Below are 21298 nucleotides of genomic sequence, written 5' to 3' on the forward strand. Positions count from 1 at the left end.
TAAGTGGAGTATTAAAGTCCTCTGCAATTAACCACGTTCTTATCAATAGGTTGCTTATGTTTATAATTAATTTTTTTATATATTTGGGTGCTCCTGAATTCGATGCATAGACATTTATAATTGTTAGCTCTTCCTGATGGATAGACCCTGTAATTATTATATAATGCCCATCTTCATCTCTTATTACAGCCTTTAATTTAAAGTCTAGTGTGTCTGATATAAGTATGGCTACTCCAGCTTTCTTTTGACTTCCAGTAGCATGATAGACAGATAGAAGGTGTCCTCAGGTCTAAAATGAGTCTCTTGTAGACAACAAATAGATGGGTTTTGTTTTTTTATCCATTCCGATACCCTATGTCTTTTTATTAGAGCATTTAGTCCATTTACATTCAGTGCTGTTATTGAAAGATATAGGTTTAGATTCATTGTTTTGTCTGTAAGTTTCATGGTTGTAGTGATGTGTCTGGTCCTGTGTGGTCCTTGTAAAATTTCACTCAGAGTCCCCCTTAGGATCTCTTGTAGGGCTGGTTTAGTGGTGATGAATTCCTTCAGTTTTTGTTTGTTTGGTAAAACCTTTACCTTTCCTTCTATTCTGAATGACAGGCTTGCTGGGTAAAGGATTCTTGGCTGCATATTTTTCCTGTTCATCACATTGAAGATTTCCTGCCATTCCTTTTTGGCCTACCAAGTTTCAGGAGTTAGGTCTGCTACTACCCTTATGTGTCTACCTTTGTACGTTAAGGTCTGTTAATCCCTAGCTGCTTTCAGAATTCTCTCTTTATCCTTTTATTTTGCCAGTTTCACTATGCTATGTCATGAAGATTGATTCAAGTTACATCTGAAGAGAGTTGTGTGTGCCTCTTGGATTTCAAAGCCTGTTTTCTTCCACAGATCTGGGAAGTTCTCAGCTGTTAGTTTAAGTGTACCTTCAGCCCCTTTCTCTCTCTCTTCTTCTGGAATTCCTATAATACAGATATTGTTCCATTTGATTGAATCACTTAGTTCTCTAATTCTCCCCTCATACTGCTGGATTTATTTATCTCTCATTTTCTCAGCTTCCTCTTTTTCCATAATTTTATCTTCTAATTCACCTATTCTCCCCTCTGCCTCTTCAATCCGTGATGTGGCTACCTCCATTTTATTTTGCACCTCATTTATAGCATTTTTTAATTCATCATGACTATTTTTTAGTCCCTTGATCTCTGTAGCAATAGATTCTCTGCTGTCCTCTATGCTTTTTTCAAGCCCAGCAATTAATTTTATGACTGTTATTCTAAATTCTTGTTCAGTTATATTTCTTAAATCTGCTTTGAAAAATTCTTTAACTGTCACCTCTTCTTGGAATTTCTTTTGAGGAGAATTCTTCCGTTTCATCATTTTGGCTAGTTTTCTATCCCTTATGAGTTTTAAAAGCTTGTTATGTGCTCTGCACCTGTAAGCACTGTTATATTAAAGGGGGTCATACACTGTCCAGGTCCTGACCCTTCAGGAGGTGTTTTTTGGAGAGTGTTACTTTCTCTCTGTTGTTGTGACTTTGGTTATTTTATTTCCCTATTCATAGTGATGTTTTTGGTCCCTCCATTAGATGTGCCTTGATTTGTTCCTTGAAGTAGCCCTGTGAAGGAAAGCAAAGAGAGAGACAAACAAGACATAAAAACATGAAAACACACAAATAAAGCAAACCAACAAAAACAAAAAAAATGAAGAACTGAAAACAATCCAGAAGCAGAAAACCAGAAACACCAGCTACAAGTAAAGTACAGGGTGGAGGCCATGCTGATAGAGGAACGCAAAGAGAGAAATGACAAGGGCAGGGAAAAAGAAAAAAAGAAAAGAACACTGATCAGGCAGAGAGACTAAAAGGCTTAATCCAGAGAGAAAGAAAGGAAAGTAAGGAAAGAGGGGGGTGGGGGAAAGAAACGAAGATAAAGTTATCCAGACAGAGAAGCTATATGGCTTGATTATTCCAGAGAGAGAGAAAGGAATGTAAAGAAGGAGGTGTGGACCATGTATCAAGAGAATGGATTAAATATGTCTGTTTAAACAAACCAACAACCAGAGTAACCAGCCTAGAAGAGGGAAGAGATAAGGAGGAGAAATGGGGGGGGGGGCGCATGTAGAATACATCTATATATCCAGAATTGTCCTAGAATTAATCCAGACAGTGCTGCAGTGCTGGTCTGGAGGAGCTATCCATCTAGTTCCACAGTGTCTATCCTGCTCCAGTAGATACACAGTTACCCAGTGCAGAGGGGCATAGTTTGGTGTAGGCTGGTCCCACCTCTACTGTGGGCCCCACCTTGGTGGTGGTGGGGAGAAAAATGGTGACCTCCCCAGTCTCTTCTCCACCACCTGGTGTCCCAAATCATTCCTTTGGAGCTGTCCTCACTGTGCTGCGAGCCCAGATGAGGCAGTTTGTCCTGCTTCACTGACTCCTTTGCCCCAGGGGCTTGGCTGGGAATTAAATTCCCGCTCCATGCACCCCAGTACTGGGGAAGCATCTCCTGATATGAGGTCCTGGCTGGTTTTGTCTTGTGCTGCAGCCCTTCAGGGGAAGGGACTGGTTTCTCCTGCTGCAGACTGCGCTCATAATCTATCACTAAACCTGGAGTTGGCTCCCCACCTCCCCAGGTGTGCAAGCAGGGCAGCAGGCCCCAGTCTGAAGATGGGATCTGCAGTTAGATCCTCTAACCTGCAGTTTGAGATGGGATCCCTCTCTGTCGGGCCTGATGTTTTTTCTCTTGTCCAGATACAGTCCTATGCTTCCCCAGCCACTCTTTCTCTTCCCTTTGTCTCTCAGCAGAAGGGGATCCCTCTCCTCTATGCCTACGTGGCCCATTTTATCTCCCCCGTTCACAACCACCCACCTATGGTCTCTCAAGTTTTCCTGTTTTCTTCCTGGTTGATTCAATCTTTTTTCCTCCCAGAGTCTTGGAGTTCAAAGTCCTTTGGCTTCAGCCCTTCTTTGTTTGGGAGATGCGGGAAGTACAGATCCCCCTACTTCTCTGCCATGTTGGCCATCCTCCCCTACTCTTGGTTTTGACACAGGTCATGATCTCTCAGCTTTGTAGGTTTGAGCCCCACATCAGGCTCTGTAGCACAGGGCCTGCTTGGGATTCTCTCTCTCCCTCTCTCTCTGCCCCTCCTCAACTCATGCTGTCTCGCTCAAAATAAATAAATTTAAAAAAGAAAAGAATGGAGAAAATACCTACTTCAAAAGGGCAGTTGTATGGATTGAATGAGATGATTTATGCAGAATCTTATCAATATCTTAGATGCTAGGAAGATAACATAAATAGATGAACATAGTCCATAAACAGGTACAGATGAAGCAAGATCCAGCTGTCATCCATTAGTTATAATTTTTACACTCAACCACTGTTAGATAGGTAGAATAATTAGGAGTAAGAAAAGTCCATAGTTAAAGATAAGGTGTGCATGTGATAGAGGGAGATTTTAATCCTGATAGTTATAAGCTAAGTGCTTGAATCAAAAAGAATGATGTAAAAACAAATATTTGAGGAAAACATGAAAAATGTTAATTTTCTTTTTTAATTATTACTGAATATTATTCCATAGAAGAGCTATACTAAAAATATTTAAAGCAGAATGAACAATTCATATTTCTTTTGAAAAGTCCCCAAACCTATTTATTTAATATTTGTCACAGACTCTGGCATATTAGTAAGCTTAGTGCGAAATAAAATGCACTTAGGATAATCAGAGTCATGTCAAGGTTAGCCATGCTTGATAAGCATTTATTATTTTATGAGCTTTTATTATTTATCATAAATTCTAATATTCATAGTCTCAATTTGGCCAATGACATTGTCACATCCTGTGAAGTAACTTGTTCCATAAATCTTTTCATCTGGTGACCCAGAACACGCTGAAATTATCTGCCTCGTGATTTCCACATCTGAAGGCTGTATTTTTAAAATAACACCCTTTTCAACATCATTAAATAGATCTGTGTCTAACACATTTTTGCACAATACTAGAGGCTTGCTGTCTAACAAGAATGCTACGTGATCTGAATGTCATCGAATTGACAGGTTTACAAAAATTATAAGCAATTGGGCATCTCTTTGCCTACCAAAAAAAATAAGACTCCAAGCTTTCTTATTTTGATTTATTGCCTACATTTTGTCTGCAAGGCATTATATACCTTTACTGAAATATTCTCATATCATATTACATAATGCCAATTGCCTAATTTATTTGATGATAAATTAGGCAAGTGATGATGACATCTTATTTATATTACTTCAGGCATGTAGACTAAAAAGCTTGTATACAGTGGCAGTGCTAAGTATAACATCTCTATGAAACTTAGAAAATCTCATACTAATATTTTGTTGGTGTGTTCAGGAAAGAATGTTAGAACTCACTTTAAAACTCTGTAATTCCAGGGGCGCCTGGGTGGCTCAGTCGGTTAAGCGTCCGACTTCAGCTCAGGTCACGATCTCACGGTCCGTGAGTTCGAGCCCCGCGTCGGGCTCTGGGCTGATGGCTCAGAGCCTGGAGCCTACTTCCAATTCTGTGTCTCCCTTTTTCTCTGCCCCTCCCCCATTCATGCTCTGTCTCTCTCTGTCTCAAAAATAAATAAACGTTAAAAAAAATTAAAAAAAAAAACTTCTATAATTCCAAAGGTCTTAAGCTTGGTGAATCCTTTGCAGAATAACTGGGCACTTAGTTTCAAAAGGAATTTAGAATTGTCATCACTCTGTGATTTTCTTAGAGTCCTCTGATACAGAAATGCAATTGAAAAATAGTGTAAATGTGTGACGCATTACTAAAAGAAATGGGCTCTTCACTGCGGGCTCTGGGATAAGGAGCTGCAGTGTTACCTTCTTAAAGTTTTATGAAGTCTTAATTTATGCCACACATTTTTATCAACTGTCTGCAGAGCCCAGATTACACATAGTGCGTCCTATTGTCCTCTGTTTGCCCAGATACCTGAATTCTGATAGAGCTGGTTATGAGGTGAATATGACAGAAAGAGTGAGTCAGTTTAATTATTGTTCTGCATCTTTATTTGTTTTATTTTTTCAACTTAGTCCACATTTCCAGACTTGTGCTGCATATGAAATGTAATATTGCATATGAAATGTTTTAAATATGAAAATTCTTTAAAAGCACTTTCCTATTTCATGCAGTAAAATTATGTGTCAATTGGATATCTTTGCCCTAAATTTACTTGCTTATCTAACACATACCTTTATACTAAATTCTACTGTAAACATAATAAAATTTTTGTAAACATTCTGGTGATAGTGAAATTTTAATAGAAAATAAATTATTAGTGAATATAATATTTCTGTTTTAGGAAGGGCTCTTTTTTCATTCTTTTAAATATATTTATTTATTTTTGAGAGACAGAGACAGAGTGCAAGTGGGAAAGGAACAGAGAGAGAGGGAGACCCAGAATCCAAAGCAGGCTCCAGGTTCTGAGCTGTCAGCACAGAGCCCTTTGCAGGGCTCAAATCCATGAACCACGAGTTCATGACCAGAGCTGAAGCTGGACACTTAACCAACTGAGCCACCCAGGCACACCAAAATATTTGTTTTAATTTCAAATATGTTTTAATAGGAAGTCAAAATATGTCTCTAGAGACAGTTTTGACTCAGATGACTGAGTATACTGTAGAATAAAGAGAAAGATGTGTTCTTTTCTATTTTAATTATTATAATAATATTTAACTAAAAACTGTATGTATTTATACATATATACATACTATCCATATATATTGCAACCAATATTGTACAAATTACGATTATACAAATGTTAATCAGTAAATATAATGTAATTGTTTCAAAAAGCAGAATAAACGTTAGAGGAAACAGCATGATTATGTTAAAATTAAGAAGTTCTAATCATAAAAATTTGCCCCCAAGATGTAGTCAATACAAATAGTTGACAAGGACTTGTGTCATAGACAGATAGATAGATAAACAGACAGATGTTAATGAAGCAAAAAAACTAGAGCATAGTTTTAAAAAGAACTTTTCAGAGACGAGAAAAAATGAAGCAGCAGTTTATATTATGAAAAGAACGAATCCTCATTAGTTATCAAGGAAACGTAGCTTATAACTACAGAGAAATGCTACTTTGTATGCACTAGAATGCCAAATGTTAAAAAGCTACATAATAACAAGATTAGGAAAAATAGGAATCATTATACCTGATTTGTACTAATGTCAATTTTACCACCATTTGGAAAGCTCTTTGGCATTATCTATTAGAGCTGATTTCACATATACCTAGGGAGCCAGCAATCACATGCATTAAAGAAACATTGAATTGCCATACATTCAAAAGTTATTTAGGAAGAAGTGCCTGGGTGGCTCAGTCAGTTAAGTGTCCGACTCTTGGCTCAGGTCAGGATCTGACGGTGTTTGGGATCAATTCTTACATTTGGCTCTATGCTGACAGTGTGGAGCTTGATTGAGATTCTCTCTGTCTCTCTTTCTTTCTGCCCTTTGATCCCCCCTCTCTCATTCTCTTAAAATAAATAAACATTTAAAAAAAAATTAAAAAAAGAGAATCTATTTAGGAAAAACCTTCCATGTAATTGATATTCTGCTACAATTTGTAATTTCTTTTAAATCTGCCTTTTAATTCCATCCATATTTCCATGGCAACTGAACTAAATTTAATTCAAATGCTTTTTACAATGGCTATAATTTAAATGTGTGTGAAGCTAGTTACCTTCCCGCTTGCATGAACACCGCATCAGTATTACTTCAAACTTATCTGTTCATTTCTTAATTGGTTATTAGAAAAGGGACATTGACAAAATTTACCATGAATAAGAGGTTTCATTGTGGAGAACAAAAAAATCTACAGGGACAATAGGTTTGTTCCCTCATGTTTTCACTTATTACATATTTACTGAGGTAAAAACAAACACAAAAACAAACATGTCGCTGGCATATGGTTAACACAGAATAAGACTGTTCTCTACTTTCAGAAAGGTATAGTTAAGTACAAGTAGAAGTAAAGAATCTATAATGCATGGTGGAATAAAATAATTGCTGCACTAGACATATAAGCCAGGTATGAAAGGATCACAGACACAGAAGCAACAAATTCCAACCGAGTTACATAGTGTAGCCTTTCTTTATAGAGGCGATGACATTTGAGCTGGTATTTGGTGGCTCTAGTGATCCTTACATAGCTGGAGACTTAAAAGTATGTCAAACTCAGGGAATAATCATAAAGTACATGGTAGGTTTCATGAACTAGGTGTAGTATATGATCATAAAAATGTTTCCTGGAATTTAAAACACACAGTGAGAACAAATTATGGGGTAGAACCAGATTTAAGGAGGCCTTGAACTTTATGAGTGGAAAAAAGTCAAATTAAGAGTGAATTACCAGGATCTTGGGTGACTCGGTTAAGTGTCCGACTTTGGCTCAGGTCATCATCTCATGGCTCGTGGATTCAAGCCCCACATTGGGCTCTTTGTTGACAGCTCAGAGCCTGGAGCCTGCTTAGGATTCTGTGTCTCCCCCTCTCTCTGCTCTGCCTCTGTTTGCTCTCTCTCTCTCTCTCTCTCTCTCAAAAATAAATAAACATTAATTTTTTGTCTAAAAAAAGAGTGATTTACATGGTATATTTTTGGAAAGGTAAAAATTATCTACATATACATTATTTAGAGAGATCACAATAAACATTTTTTTCTAGATTTTATTATTAAATATAGTGGAGATTTGAACATGTTTTTATTACCTGGGTAGAATTAATGAAAATTCAATTTCCCAACATAGTTTATAAGACAAATATGCTTGTATTTAATCACAAGACAGAATGTGTATGGTGAAAACTCATTACAGCATGCTGGTGACTCACGATTGTTGTGAGCATTCAAGGTGAAGTTGAATTATCTCCCTTTATCTATCTTTTGAAGAGTATTTGGCATAATGGCACTTCCCAAAAGTAGTATTACTTGGTTCATCAGCCTACTTGAATTTCTAAGAAGAAAACCAGTGCATTCATAAAGTATTATTTTTCATCATAAATAATCACATTAAAACAGTCAAGGACTAAAATTATACTTTAGGTTGTTTGTGCCTATTAATTTGCAACCATTAAATTACAGCAAAACTGACATGGGGAATATTCTATTATGATAATAGATAGAAGATAATCTACTGTCAACTTAATACTTTTGAGCCCTCTGAGCAATCTTTACTTTACAGTGATATAAATACAGTTGGTGGGATGTTGGCCAGGTAAACAACTCTGGCTAACAAACCTAATCTAAAAACATGTTATGTGATACTTTAAAAAGTGGTTGTTATGGGTCACCTGGGTAGCTCAGTTGGTTAAGCCTCCAACTTCAGCTCAGGTCATGATCTCATGGTTCGTGGGTTCAAGCCCTGCATGGGGCTCTGTGCTGACAGCTCAGAGCCTAGATCCTGCCTCAGATTCTGTTCCTCCCTCTCTCTCTGCCCCTCTCCTGCTCATGCTCTATGTGTCTCTCTCTCAAAAATAAAATAAAAACATTAAAAAAATTGAAAAGAAAATAAACAGTGGTTATTCTGCTCATTGATTTATTTTTAGAATATTATTATTTTTTCCCAGACTATTGGATTTGCTTATTTTATTTTATTTTATTTTATTTTATTTTATTTTAAAGAGAGAGCATACAAGTAGGAGAGAGGGCAGAGGGAGAGAGAGAGAATCTCCAGCAGTCTCCTCATTTAGTGTGGAGCCCGTCAGGGCATTTGATCCCATGACTCTGGGATCATGGAAATCAAGAGTTGATGTTCAACAGACCGAGCCACCCAGGCACCCCTAGCCTCTTTTTTTTTTTTTTTAATATTTATTTCTGAGACAGAGATAGAGGATGAGTGGGGGAGGGGCAGAGAGAGAGGGAGACACAGAATCCAAAGCAGGCTCCAGGCTCTAAGCTGTCAGCACAGAGCCCCACGCAGGGCTCAGACTCACAAACCATGAGATCATGACCTGAGCTGAAGTCAGTCGCTCAACCGACTGAGCCACCCAGGTGCCCCACCCCTAGCCTTCTTAACACGTGCTTGCTTTATGTTTATTATTTATTTATTTATTTATTTAGATTAAGCTATTACAGACATTAACTCAATTGGAGACATTTGTAGAAATAAAATTTTAATGATCTAGTGTTGTAAAATACTTACCATATGTCCAGCACATAACTTAAAAAAAAAGAGTGATTTACATGGTATATTTTTGCAAAGGTAAAAATTCTGTACATATACGTTATTTACAGAGCTCACCATAAGCATTTTTTCTAGATTTTATTATTAAATATAGTAGATGTTTGAGCATATTTTTATTACCTGGGTAGAATTAATGAAAATTCATTAATTTGAATTAATGAACACTCAATAGGTGTTTTTTCTGATTATCGTTATTGTTATTATTTGGGTTCAACAATTATTAGCTTTAAATTTTTTCTTGGGGCGCCTGGGTGGCTCAGTCGGTTAAGCGTCCGACTTCGGCTCAGGTCATGATCTCGCGGTCTGAGTTTGAGCCCCGAGTCAGGCTCTGTGCTGATGGCTCAGAGCCTGGAGCCTGTTTCAGATTCTGTGTCTCCCTCTCTCTATCTGACCCTCCCCCATTCATGCTTTGTCTCTCTCTGTCTCAAAAATAAATAAACGTTAAAAAAAAATAAAAAAAAAAGAAACTGATTTACATTAAAAAAATAAAAAATAATAAATTTTTTTCTTAAATATACTGAACAATGTATAAAAATGAAATTGGGTGAAAACGGATAAAAGTGATAGTACCATAAGCTTGGTATGGGACTATTGAAGAAAGAATCACAAACTAGATATCATAGGTGTATATTTAGTAGCAAAATATTTTGAAGTTCAGATATATTTAGAAATTGCTTACATTTTTATTAACAGGTGTGGCAAGTGGCTATTCGTTTACTCTTGTGTCTTACATAGTCTATCACTTTCCTCTGAAGCTAAATTCTGTTTTTGAATCCCATCAGAACATTTTATCTTCCAGTTTGAAAACATGCCCCTAGAACATCTAATTTCAGAGTTTTATTCAAATCTGATAATTATCCGTGGCTTTGCCTTCTTGTAGAGTGTGGAAAGAAAAATAAGTTTCATAAGGAACGTTAGTAAAAAAAAAATTAAATATATATGAAAATGTTTTTATATCATATTCTCAAAATCATGCCTCACCACACTTTATTTTCAACAGTGAGCGATAGTTAAAGGTTACACTTGTGCGGAGTAACTGCGATATCAGAAGGCTTCAGCTGAAAATGCTCTCACGTTTCGGTGCCAACGCACATTCTTACCGCAGCCACGGGTGGTTACACCGCTGCTACTTGGCCTAGTTTTTTTGCTCTCCCTGTGACTTCTCTGCTGAGCATCTCTGACCCCATTCCCTTTTCTCTATGCCAGTAATTGCAGCTGCTAAGGTATCACTGATTTCTGTTGCTAGTTGGGCCCTTTTTCAGCATCGACAATGGAAGGAAGAGCACCTGGCATTGTTCTCTCTTAAGGAAACAGAATCTTTGTGGTGTAATGGTAGAGATGGGAAAGAAGAGGAGAGGGGAAAGATAGGGCTTTGGGGAGAAGAGACCAGTTTATACCTGTTAGGATTTTCCAACATTTGTTTCTCCATTGTAACAGTTAAGCAGTGATCCTGCCCCCAGAAGTAACAGTAATGTTTCAAATAGAGAAAATAATCTGTGTTCCAATGAGATGGCTTTACAAATTCCTAATCTTGATTTGTAGTGGTAGGGCACATTTTTGCTTCCTTTACCCAGTCTTTGACATTGATGTCACTTCTTCAGGCTTTAATTTCCCCTTCTCATGTGATGATAAAGAATTGTGGTTCTCAAGCTTATTTGCAGGCATTTAAAACAATAATGATAATATCTCAATAGAGAAGATATTAGGCTCTAGGCCGCCTGGGTGGCTCAGTGGGTTAAGTGACTGACTTCAGTTCAGGTTAAGATTTTGCAGTTTACGAGTTCAAGAGTTGGAGCCCTGCGTTGGGCTCTGTGCTGACAGCTCAGAGCCTGGAGCCTGCTTTGGATTCTGTGTCTCCCTGTCTCTCGGCCCCTCCCCTGGCTTGAGCTCTATCTCTCTTTCAAAAATAAAAATTAAAAAGATTTAAAAAAAGAGAGAGAGAAGTTATTACGTTCTTGGAAGGTTAGAGATTTAAAATCAAGTGAGATTATGATCAGGGGTTTTAATGGAACAATGTAAGAAGCATGTTAGTTAATCTAGAAAAAAAAACTGGATGACTAGAGACATTTTTCTGGTTTCATTATATTTTCCTCTTTATATAAACTATTGAACTGATTCTTAGTTTGTCATATTTAAAACACCATATTTCACTTAGTTCATCTAAATGATGTTTCAAAAACAGGTAAGTAAATTCCAAATTCTAATAATTAGAAGGGTATCTATGGAGAATTTTAGTAAAACATAGACTAGTCAGTGGCAATACCATGAAGAGCTGAGAACAAAATCTAGAGTTTATGATGTAATTTTAGGCAGAAGCTGCCATTCCCTTTCCATTAATGCAAGCCAAACAAAGAGGCTAATGTTTTTTGAGCAAGTACTACATTCATAATTAAGTCAGAGAAAGAGAAATATCCCAGGAGAACAAACGGTAAGAGAAACCTCAGGCTATAGTTTGAGTTGGCAAGTACAAAACAATCCTATTCAACAGGATGACTCAATTAACCAAGTGTACATGCAATGCACAGTTAACTTATCTTCTTGGAGTCATCAGGATACTTTCTTTTTTTTTTTTTTTTGAGTTTATTTGTTTATTTTTTGGGGGGAGATGAGTACAGGAAGGGAGAGAGAAAGAATCTCAAGCAGGCTCCACACCAGCAGCGAGCAGCCTGATGTGGGGCTAGAACTAACAAACCATGAGATCATCACTTGAGCCAAACCAAGAGTCCTGTGCTTAACCCACTGAGCCACTCAGGTGTCCCAAGATACTTTTTAACTTAATATCACACACATTTCCAAGATTAGGCTGAAATTATTTTATAAAAGTTATTGTTAGTGTCTAATTTCCCAATTAATATTTTTATATCAAAATTCCTACCTCATAATGCTGATATCTGGGTTCTCTACTATGAAATTGTACAAAAGCTAAGATATATTTAAAATACTTTGGGGAAAATGAATTCAGTTCTAGAGTTAGTCATCCTTTCGGTCCCACTACATGTGACCTTATTGTTATAGAATGGGAATGTAACAGATTGAAAATATCACATTTTAATTTTGTAACAGAGTGCTAAGCCTGGTGCCAATTGTGTCTGTGAGAAAATCCAAACAATATGAAATTCACTTTAATCAACATTTCACGGGTGTCTGGGTGGCTCAGTAGGTTAAACCTCCAACTTCGGCTCAGGTCATGATCTCATGGTCGGCAGGTTCAAGCCTCCCATCAGGCTCTGTGCTGACAGCTCAAAGCCTGGAGCCTGCTTGGGATTCTGTGTCTCCCTCTCTCTCTCTGCCCCTCCCCCACTCATGCTCTGTCTCTCTTTCTCTCTCAAAAATAAATAAACATTAAAAGAATTTACAAAAAGACTTAAAATACTTGAAGGTATTGTAAGAGACAAATTTGAGTTTATTTCAGAACTTGTCATTGGCCTGCTAAGGTTTTTAATATTTGGTCTTTGACAAAGAATGTCGTTTTTTTTTTCAATATATGAAATTTATTGTCAAATTGGTTTCCATACAACACCCAGTGCTCATCCCAAAAGGTGCCCTCCTCAATACCCATCCCCCACCCTCCCCTCCCTCCCACCCCCCATCAACCCTCAGTTTGTTCTCAGTTTTTAACAGTCTCTTATGCTTTGGCTCTCTCCCACTCTAACCTCTTTTTTTTTTTTTTCCTTCCCCTCCCCCATGGGTTTCTGTTAAGTTTCTCAGGATCCACATAAGAGTGAAAACATATGGTATCTGTCTTTCTCTGTATGGCTTATTTCACTTAGCATCACACTCTCCAGTTCCATCCACGTTGCTACAAAGGGCCATATTTCATTCTTTCTCATTGCCATGTAGTACTCCATTGTGTATATAAACCAAGAATGTCTTTTTTTTAACGTTCATTCATTTTTTGATAGAGAGAGACAGAGCGTGAGTGGGGGAGGGGCAGAGAAGGAGACACAGAATCTGAAGCAGGCTCCAGGCTCTGAACTGACAGCACAGAAGGGGTATGTGAAATAATGTGTTTCTCAACACTGTGTACACACAAACATCATATTATTTCTCCTTATTAAAAAGCAATATATATGCTAATTATTACTGCAAGTTGCTTCACATTTGAGACACAATATAAAGTTGCTATCTTTAAAGATATGTTTAGAGAAAAATATATATGTACATATGCATATAAACATATCTGTGGTGTGTGTGCATACACGTGTGTGTCTGAGTATGTGCCAATCACTGTTGTAAGCAATTTAAAATTTTAGCTCATGGAATTTTCCTAAAATCTTTATAATATCTAATTTTTCTTGTTTCATTCAATTTCTATAGAAGTCTGTTCTTTTTTTCTTTATTGGGGGAGGGGCAGAGAGAGAGGGAGACAGAGAATCCCAAGCAGGCTCTGCACTGTAAGCTCAGAGCCCGATGCAGCGATGGAACCCATGAACAGTGAGATCATGATCTGAGCAGAAACCAAGAGTCAGACTTCAACTCAACCACTTGAGCCATCCAGGTACCCCTAGAAATCTGTTCTAAGAAGTAGTAACCCCCTGTTAATTTATGTTAATTTACCCTCTGTTGTTTTATGAGACATTATGTCATTTTCTACATGAACACTTTCTCAGATAGTGTAAAGTCCAATATTTTTTTTTCCTTTTTGTTTTGTGACTACTGGAAATTTCAGGTGCTAAATTTATGGCCTACTACAGTGGTTATTCATTTGGGTGTCTGATGCCTTTTATTGCACTGCTACTAATCTGTTTGTAATATCTTTAAAGATGAGCAATTTTAACTGAATTATAAACTAAGCATTTACCCAGAATTCATAAATATCAAGATATTTAATGTATTTGAGGGTTGTAATTATAATTTTAATTAATCTCATGAAATATTTACCTAAAATCTTTATTTTATTGATAAATGTTTTTAAAGTAGTCAATTTCCTTCAAAGATTCCATATCTCTTATTTTACTTACTCTATATTTAAATATAATTATATTTGTGTGTTAACATATGAATGTAAATATACTAAACAGACATTTAAATATCAAATAGTGAAAAGTTCAATATATGAGAGAAGTGATAAAAGTGATAGAAATAATACTCTTATAAAAATTATTGTGCATTGCAATAGCTTTAAAGTCTACCATCTTTCATTGTTTCCTATGCATAAGGCTAATTAATATGCAAATAGTCTATTTCTCTAATTAATTTGTTTTCTCAGATGATAATAAGAGAGACTCTCTGATAGTCCTAATGATACGCTAGGATATGCTTTTATGCAAGGTTTTGTTTTGGCAGCATTTCTATTAATTTAATTTCTATAGGTATGATTATCTCGAGTTTTACCTAGGAGATATGGGATATATATAAATACATTTATTGTATATATACAACTATATAATCAAGATCTATTGAACAATTCATTATGTGCCATGTGATATTTAACAAATATTATAATCACTTTATTTTATTTTGTAATTCTCTAATTAACCATTTGGTATATTTTCTAGGTGAGAAAGTTAAAGCAAAAGAGGAAGTAACTTTGCTTGCCATATACTTGAAATGGTAGGGTATATAAGTAAGTTAGAAGGCAAAGATTTTCCCATACATACCCATAGCTAATCACCACAATTGTTTAATAATGTCATTGTTTCTTGTTTATCATGTAAAGATGACAATCAATCATTTGTGTGAAGAATTATCAAAATCAAGTCACTTCCTGACAATGGTGGGCTTAGAATTTCTCTTAAGAGAAGCTCAGGTGTTGGCAGTCTGGATGGGAGGATGTTAGCTAGAAAATTTTTCTTGAAGTTGTGTTTGTTAGTAAGCAGCCTGTTACACTAACATTGTGTGGTATCTGAGATGGTCCAAATGATCCTCCTCTGCTGTTATACACACCCTTATATAATTTTCCATTGAAATAGATCAGTTCTCTATCACATATAGAGTAGGGTGGAGGTGGAGGTATATAATTTCTGGAGCCAGTTCAAAAAGGGCATTTGGGCTTCTGCCTTGCTCTCTTGGATCACTCACTCAGTTGGAGGAAGCCAACTGTCAGTATGTGAGGACATGTAAGCAGCCTTGGGGAGAGTCGCATAAGTGGTGAATTGAGGCTTTCTGCCAACAGCTAGCACAAAATTGCCAGCCATGTAAGTGAGCCACCCAGAAGTGGATCTTCCAATCTAAGTCAAGCTTTCAGATGACTAGAGCCTCATGAGATATCCCAAATCAGAACTCTCTTAGACAAGTCTCCACCACAGATACCATAAATGTGTTGTTGTTGTTGTTGTTGTTGTTGTTGTGGTTGTTGTTGTTTTAAGCCACTAAGTCTGAGATAATTTTTTAACACATCATGTGATAACTACTACAGATATAAGCTTACTTGATTTGGCATTGGAAGGAAAGATGGATATAGTTTTTTTTGTTGTTGTTGTTAAGTGTATTTATTTATTTATCTAAGTAATCTCTACATCCAACTTGGGGCTCGAACTCAGGACCTCGAGATCAAGAGTCACAGGCTCTTCTGACTGAGCCAGCCATGTGCCCTAGAAATATGGATATAATTTTTATTTGTTTTGTGTCGTGGCTTTAATCTTTTGACAGGGGAACAGTTCTTACATTGCCTTGGTTTCAATCAGACTACTTGGTTGCCAGAGTAAGTTCTATTTGGTTAAGTATAGGTTATTTTTAAAGTGATGTGATTGTTAAACTGGCAATGTGAAGCAATGAGGGATGTATCCATATTCAAAATCCAGAAACTGATATCCTAGACACCTGCTGACTCTCTTCCTCTCCCATGGGAGAGTCCCACTCTGAGTTCTCTTCAGTCTTACAAATTATCAGGGGCTCTGAATCTACATAATGGTGCCTTTTGCTCTGCATTCTTATAATTCTGGTTCTCTGTGTTCTTCGTTTTTTAACATGATTTCTTGATTCAAATTAGTCCTGAAAAGAATCTGATCATCTCATTTCATCAGCTTATATAAATTAAGACCATAGATTCCTGGCCAGTTTCTGAGTCATATTCCCCAATGTAAGTTGGACACTATATAGCCTACTTAGTTAATGTGAGACACTAGGTTGGGAAGCTGTGTAGTCAGTGGGGAGAATCATCTTCAATCAGTGCCCAGCAAGTGACAGTTTTACTTAAAAGTGGCTTTGAATTTGGCACATGGCAGGCAATGTACTTGACATATCTTACATAGCTTTCCTTCCTAAAAATAGTATATTTTAAATGTCTCATTTCATTCTCCATATGCACTTTCAAAGAAATTCCAGCTTACCATAATACTAACTATACATTTTTAGATACATTAAATTTTTATCTACATTTTCTTTTAACGTTACCCTTTTTCATTTGCCTTCTGAAGTTAAGTCAGTTTCTTAAATGCAAAAGGAGAAGCAGTCAATAAGACATCTAACTAAAATACTATCTTTCCGTAAATGCAGTTTATAAAAATATGTTTTCCACTGATGAAAACCTTACACTTTCAAAGACAAAGACGAACAAAAACTTATTTAATGAAAAGCCAACCAGTTTACATATGAGTAGCCAAGCAAAATTAGCTGTTTAGTACTATGATATGCTGCTATGTAGTTAATCACCTTATTACTATTACTTATATAATATTCAAATCTCCCACACATATTTCCACAAACAGGTAGCATATTTAATATGAGATCCATCACTTTGAATATAATTGCAAGTCGCTAATATAAAATGAGGCAACTTATTTAAAAAAGGCATTGGGGCACCTGGGTGGCTCAGTCAGTTAAGCATCCAAATAAGCATCCAAATAAGCTCCAAATAAGTTAAGCATCCAAATAAGCTCAGGCTATGATCTCACGGTTTGTGGATTAGTGTCAGGCACGGTACTGACGGTGCAGAGCTTGCTTGGGATTCTCATTCTCTCCCCTCTCTCTGTCCCTCCTCCACTTGTGCTTTCTCTCTCTCTCAAAATAAATAAACTTAAAAAAATTTAAAAAGGCATTAATAAATGATTCTGTTACTAGTGTTCAAGCATCTCTTCCATTGAACCACATTTTCATTATAAGACATATGCTATCTTCCAGAAAGAGTTTTGCATTTCATTTAAGTTATGAATAAGTGTTTAATTGCTTGGTGTCTGTAACTTTGAGGGTTTTTTGTTCAATTATAAATAAAATATTTCAGAACAGAAATTTACTTATGCTATATTAAGGGATGCATTAGATGTTTTATAGGATTCTATAAATACAGGAACAAAAAATTAATTTGTGTCCTATATCACTGAACACAATGTCTGACACATGCTAGGCACTCAGTCAGTACTCACTGAGAGAATGAATGGAGATAGGAGGAAATGTGTCTAGTCACCCCCCCCCCCTTTTTTTAATAAACAAACAAAAAAACCCCACCCATACAAAGATAAGTCTAATCATGGCTCAGCCTTGCCTGAGCCTACAGAAGAAAATTTATTATCTGCTGCATGGTGTACAAAAGACTTTGTTCATCTACTCATGGAAAAATTCTCCGGCCTCATCTTCTTTTGTGCTTCAAATAGACTCAGTTACTTAAATTTCTCTGAATACAGTAGTTAGTTCTCTCTTATGGGGGGGGATATGTTCCAAGACCTCCAGCAGATGCCTGAAACCCCTTATAGCACTGTACCCTAGGTGCACTGTGTTTTCTTATCTGTACATACCTATGATAAAATTTAATTTAGAAATCAGGCACACCAAAAGGTTAGCAATAATAACAAAATAATTTTAATAATGTACTGTAACAAAAGTTGTGGAAATGTGGTTTCTCCCTATCTGTCTCTCTCTTAAAATATCTGTTTGCACCACACTCGCCATCCTTCTTCTTGCGATGATGTGAGATGATAGAATGCCTATGTGATGAGAGGAAGTGAGGTGAATGACATAGATAGACACTGAGACTACCACTGATATTCTGATGGTACTTCCGGAGCAGGATCATCTACTTCCAGACCGAGGTTAACTGCTGGTAACTGAGGTCTGTGTCCTCTCCTCACAAATAGGATCTATCATTTTCATATTCATTTCAAGAACACTGTAGACAACAAGAATAGCACCACAAAATGTCCTGAAGGGAAGCATATAGCATGCATTCAGATTTGGATAAATAATCATAAAGAATTAAAAATGCCAAGAATTACAAAAAAAGCTTACTTTACACAAATTTATTTTTAAAAAATACAGCAGGTTTTGAAAACTGGATGATTTGGGCCGTCAGCATCTGTCTAAGAGTGCTGGACTACCGTGTTGGCTCTGCTGCATTCATAAAGGGCTTCCGTTAAAAAAAAAAGTGCTTTAATATGGCTAAAATATTCAGGGAATATTTAATTGTGCATGAGATTTTACATCAGTCACACTTTCTTTTGACATCTTATTTTGCTTAGAAAGCATAAAATTTGGGCAACATTGAATTGGTAATGGAGACAGACATTTCTCTGAGAATATTTTTAATTGGTATTTATTTCATTATTTCTATCTCAATATTTTAACTCTATTGATTTAATCTCGGTATAATATTTAATAAAACTATTTTCCAAAAACAATTTAATCTGAACCATTATTGTGCACTGAACTAAGTAAGATATAGTTAGAAATACAGTAAAACCTTGGGTTACCAGTAACTTGTTCTGTCAGTGTTCTCCAAGACGAGCAAACATTTCTAACACATTTTAACTTGATAAATGAGCAATGTTTTGCAATATGAATATTATGCAATGCTGAAAGTCACATGATCGCAGATGAGTCAATGGGTCTTGAAATTTGTTTTGATATAAAAGTGCTTTGAATTACAAGCATGTTTGTGGAACGAATTATGCTTGCAAACCAAGGTTTTACTGTATTTAATTCTGTTTGGTTTAAAAAGTGAAAGCATGCTACTTAAAAATAGGCTACTGCTATGTTCAAAACCTTTAATTACAAGAATTCTTCTTGCTCAGGAATATTGCATATTATGTAGTTATATTACATATTGTGATTATTGAAAATTTTTAAAATACATTTTTTTCAGTTAGCAACTTTTAACTATACTGTCTTTAGTAAATAGTTTTAACTACCAATATTTGTTCTAAAGATGTATTTCAATAACATTAACCTAACTATCCCATTCTTTCCAGTGATGCATAAAATGTTTTTTGTTTATTAGCAACATCTTTATTACAAAGAAGAATCGACAATTTCAATAAATGAAAAGAGCATTATTAGCTAGTACCAGCATTTTACTGTTTTGTTAATTCGAAGTAGTTTGTTGAATTCAACATCACTTTTATGTACATGTTCTATCTTAGAGATTGTGACCTCTTTAATAGTTATTTATATTAGTATGCAATTGAACCTCTATTTACTTATTTTTCTTTCTCTCCTTTTTCTTTTTAACATGCTGCAGTAGCTAACATATTATGGAGAGAAGAAGGTACTAAATTCCATTATTTTTATATTGTGATTATTTTGTTTAATTTTTAGTAGATTTGTTGACTATGTTCTAGTAATGACCTTATTCATTTTTATGTTGACTCAATATTTTTATTTGACTATAAATCAATATTATTTTGTGAAACTGTTACCATTAAAATATTTATTACTCTTCATCAGCTTGATTTATTATCGCTATATAACCAGAGAGGTACATTATAATATATTGAAATGATTTTAAGAGTTTAAAATTATGTCAAAAAATAAAGGCAAACTTAAACATTAACTTCCATAATAAACCCTGATTTCGATTAGAAAAAGAAAAATTATAAAAACTATTACCTTATCAAGGAAATGTAATAAATTATTTAAGAAAATGGATGATAAACTTGAAGGATCTAGATTCAAATCTAGATTCCACTACCATATAATCGAGGGCCCCTTAATGTCCCAATTTTCTCATCTCAAATATAAGGATAGTTGTTAACACTCAGTAGGGTTATTACCAGTTCCTTAAACATAGTCTATACTGAATAAGCAGTTTCCACTTCCATTTATTATTGTTATTATTTTTCTTATTCATAAAAACCAGGGAGAATGCATTTGGCCAGGTACTCATGTGCTTTACTTAAATTCTTAGGAGAAAAATGTAGTAAGTCATCATTAGAGTTCTGGTAAGCAATGACCAAAATATTGCCTCACACTTGATCCTATACAAACTTTTTCTTCCCTCATTATAATGGGCTTCCTAAATGAATTGGAGTCATTGCCACCTGCGAGGGCTGTGTCTCATAAGCTTCAAGTAATTTGAGAATTGAAGCATCTCAGTTTTGTTCTCAATGATGAGGCATACCACCATTTCCCCCCATTGGTATTTGTTGCTTCTCAAATCTTTTGTATGGGCTTCTTCAAAGTCTGGTTTTCTTTTTTTTCTTTCTTTTTTTTTTTAACGTTTATTTATTTTTGAGACAGAGAGAGATAGAGCATGAATGGGGGAGGGTCAGAGAGAGGGAGACACAGAATCCGAAACAGGCTCCGGGCTCTGAGCTGTCAGCACAGGGGCCTGATGCGGGGCTCAAACTCACGGACCGCGAGATCGTGACCTGAGCCAAAGTCGGCACTCAACCAACTGAGCCACCCAGGCGCCCCCAAAGTCTGGTTTTCTAAAGAGGTTCTAGTGTAACTATACCTTCTCATTTTATTCCACTTAGGTAGTTCACAGCTGAACATACAAATGTAATCATTGTTGAAACTAGCGTTAACATGTCTGTTAAACATTTCTTTATATTCTCTTCCCTCTTGAGATCATATAATATATCTCCTGAAATTTTAAAAATTGATTTCATGTTATCGAAATGCAAGGAACAAAACTTAAGTAGTCAGAGATCAGGTAGCACAGATATGACTTTTGCTGGTTAATTGCTGGTAAAAACTGGATGTATTATTTTACTTCTCTGAGCCAGATTTTCTAACATATTGCTTGAAATACAGTTGTCACTCCCCTTGCAAATTTGTGATATATGAATGCCCTCAAAGTATGTGAAACAATGCTTTCTTATAATTTGACTATGATAACAATCGTGAACATGATTATTTTATGATTTGAATATGAAATAATAATATGATATTTTTCAGGCTACCCTTAAAATTATAGGAGACCTCCAGATTAATTAA

General features: G+C 35.9%; 1 protein-coding gene across 1 annotated transcript in view; it reads left to right on the forward strand.

Annotated features, from left to right (window-relative positions):
• The window catches only part of FSTL5 (follistatin like 5), a 793609-nt gene that overhangs the window by 662546 nt on the left and 109765 nt on the right, over positions 1-21298 (forward strand). The window contains exon 11 of the mRNA XM_042935151.1: positions 19599-19625. Coding sequence (XP_042791085.1) covers positions 19599-19625 — 27 coding nt within the window. The remainder of the gene's footprint in view (positions 1-19598; positions 19626-21298) is intronic.

The sequence above is a fragment of the Panthera leo genome, chromosome B1, assembly GCF_018350215.1.
Source record: "Panthera leo isolate Ple1 chromosome B1, P.leo_Ple1_pat1.1, whole genome shotgun sequence".
In the NCBI taxonomy this organism is placed as follows: domain Eukaryota; kingdom Metazoa; phylum Chordata; class Mammalia; order Carnivora; family Felidae; genus Panthera; species Panthera leo.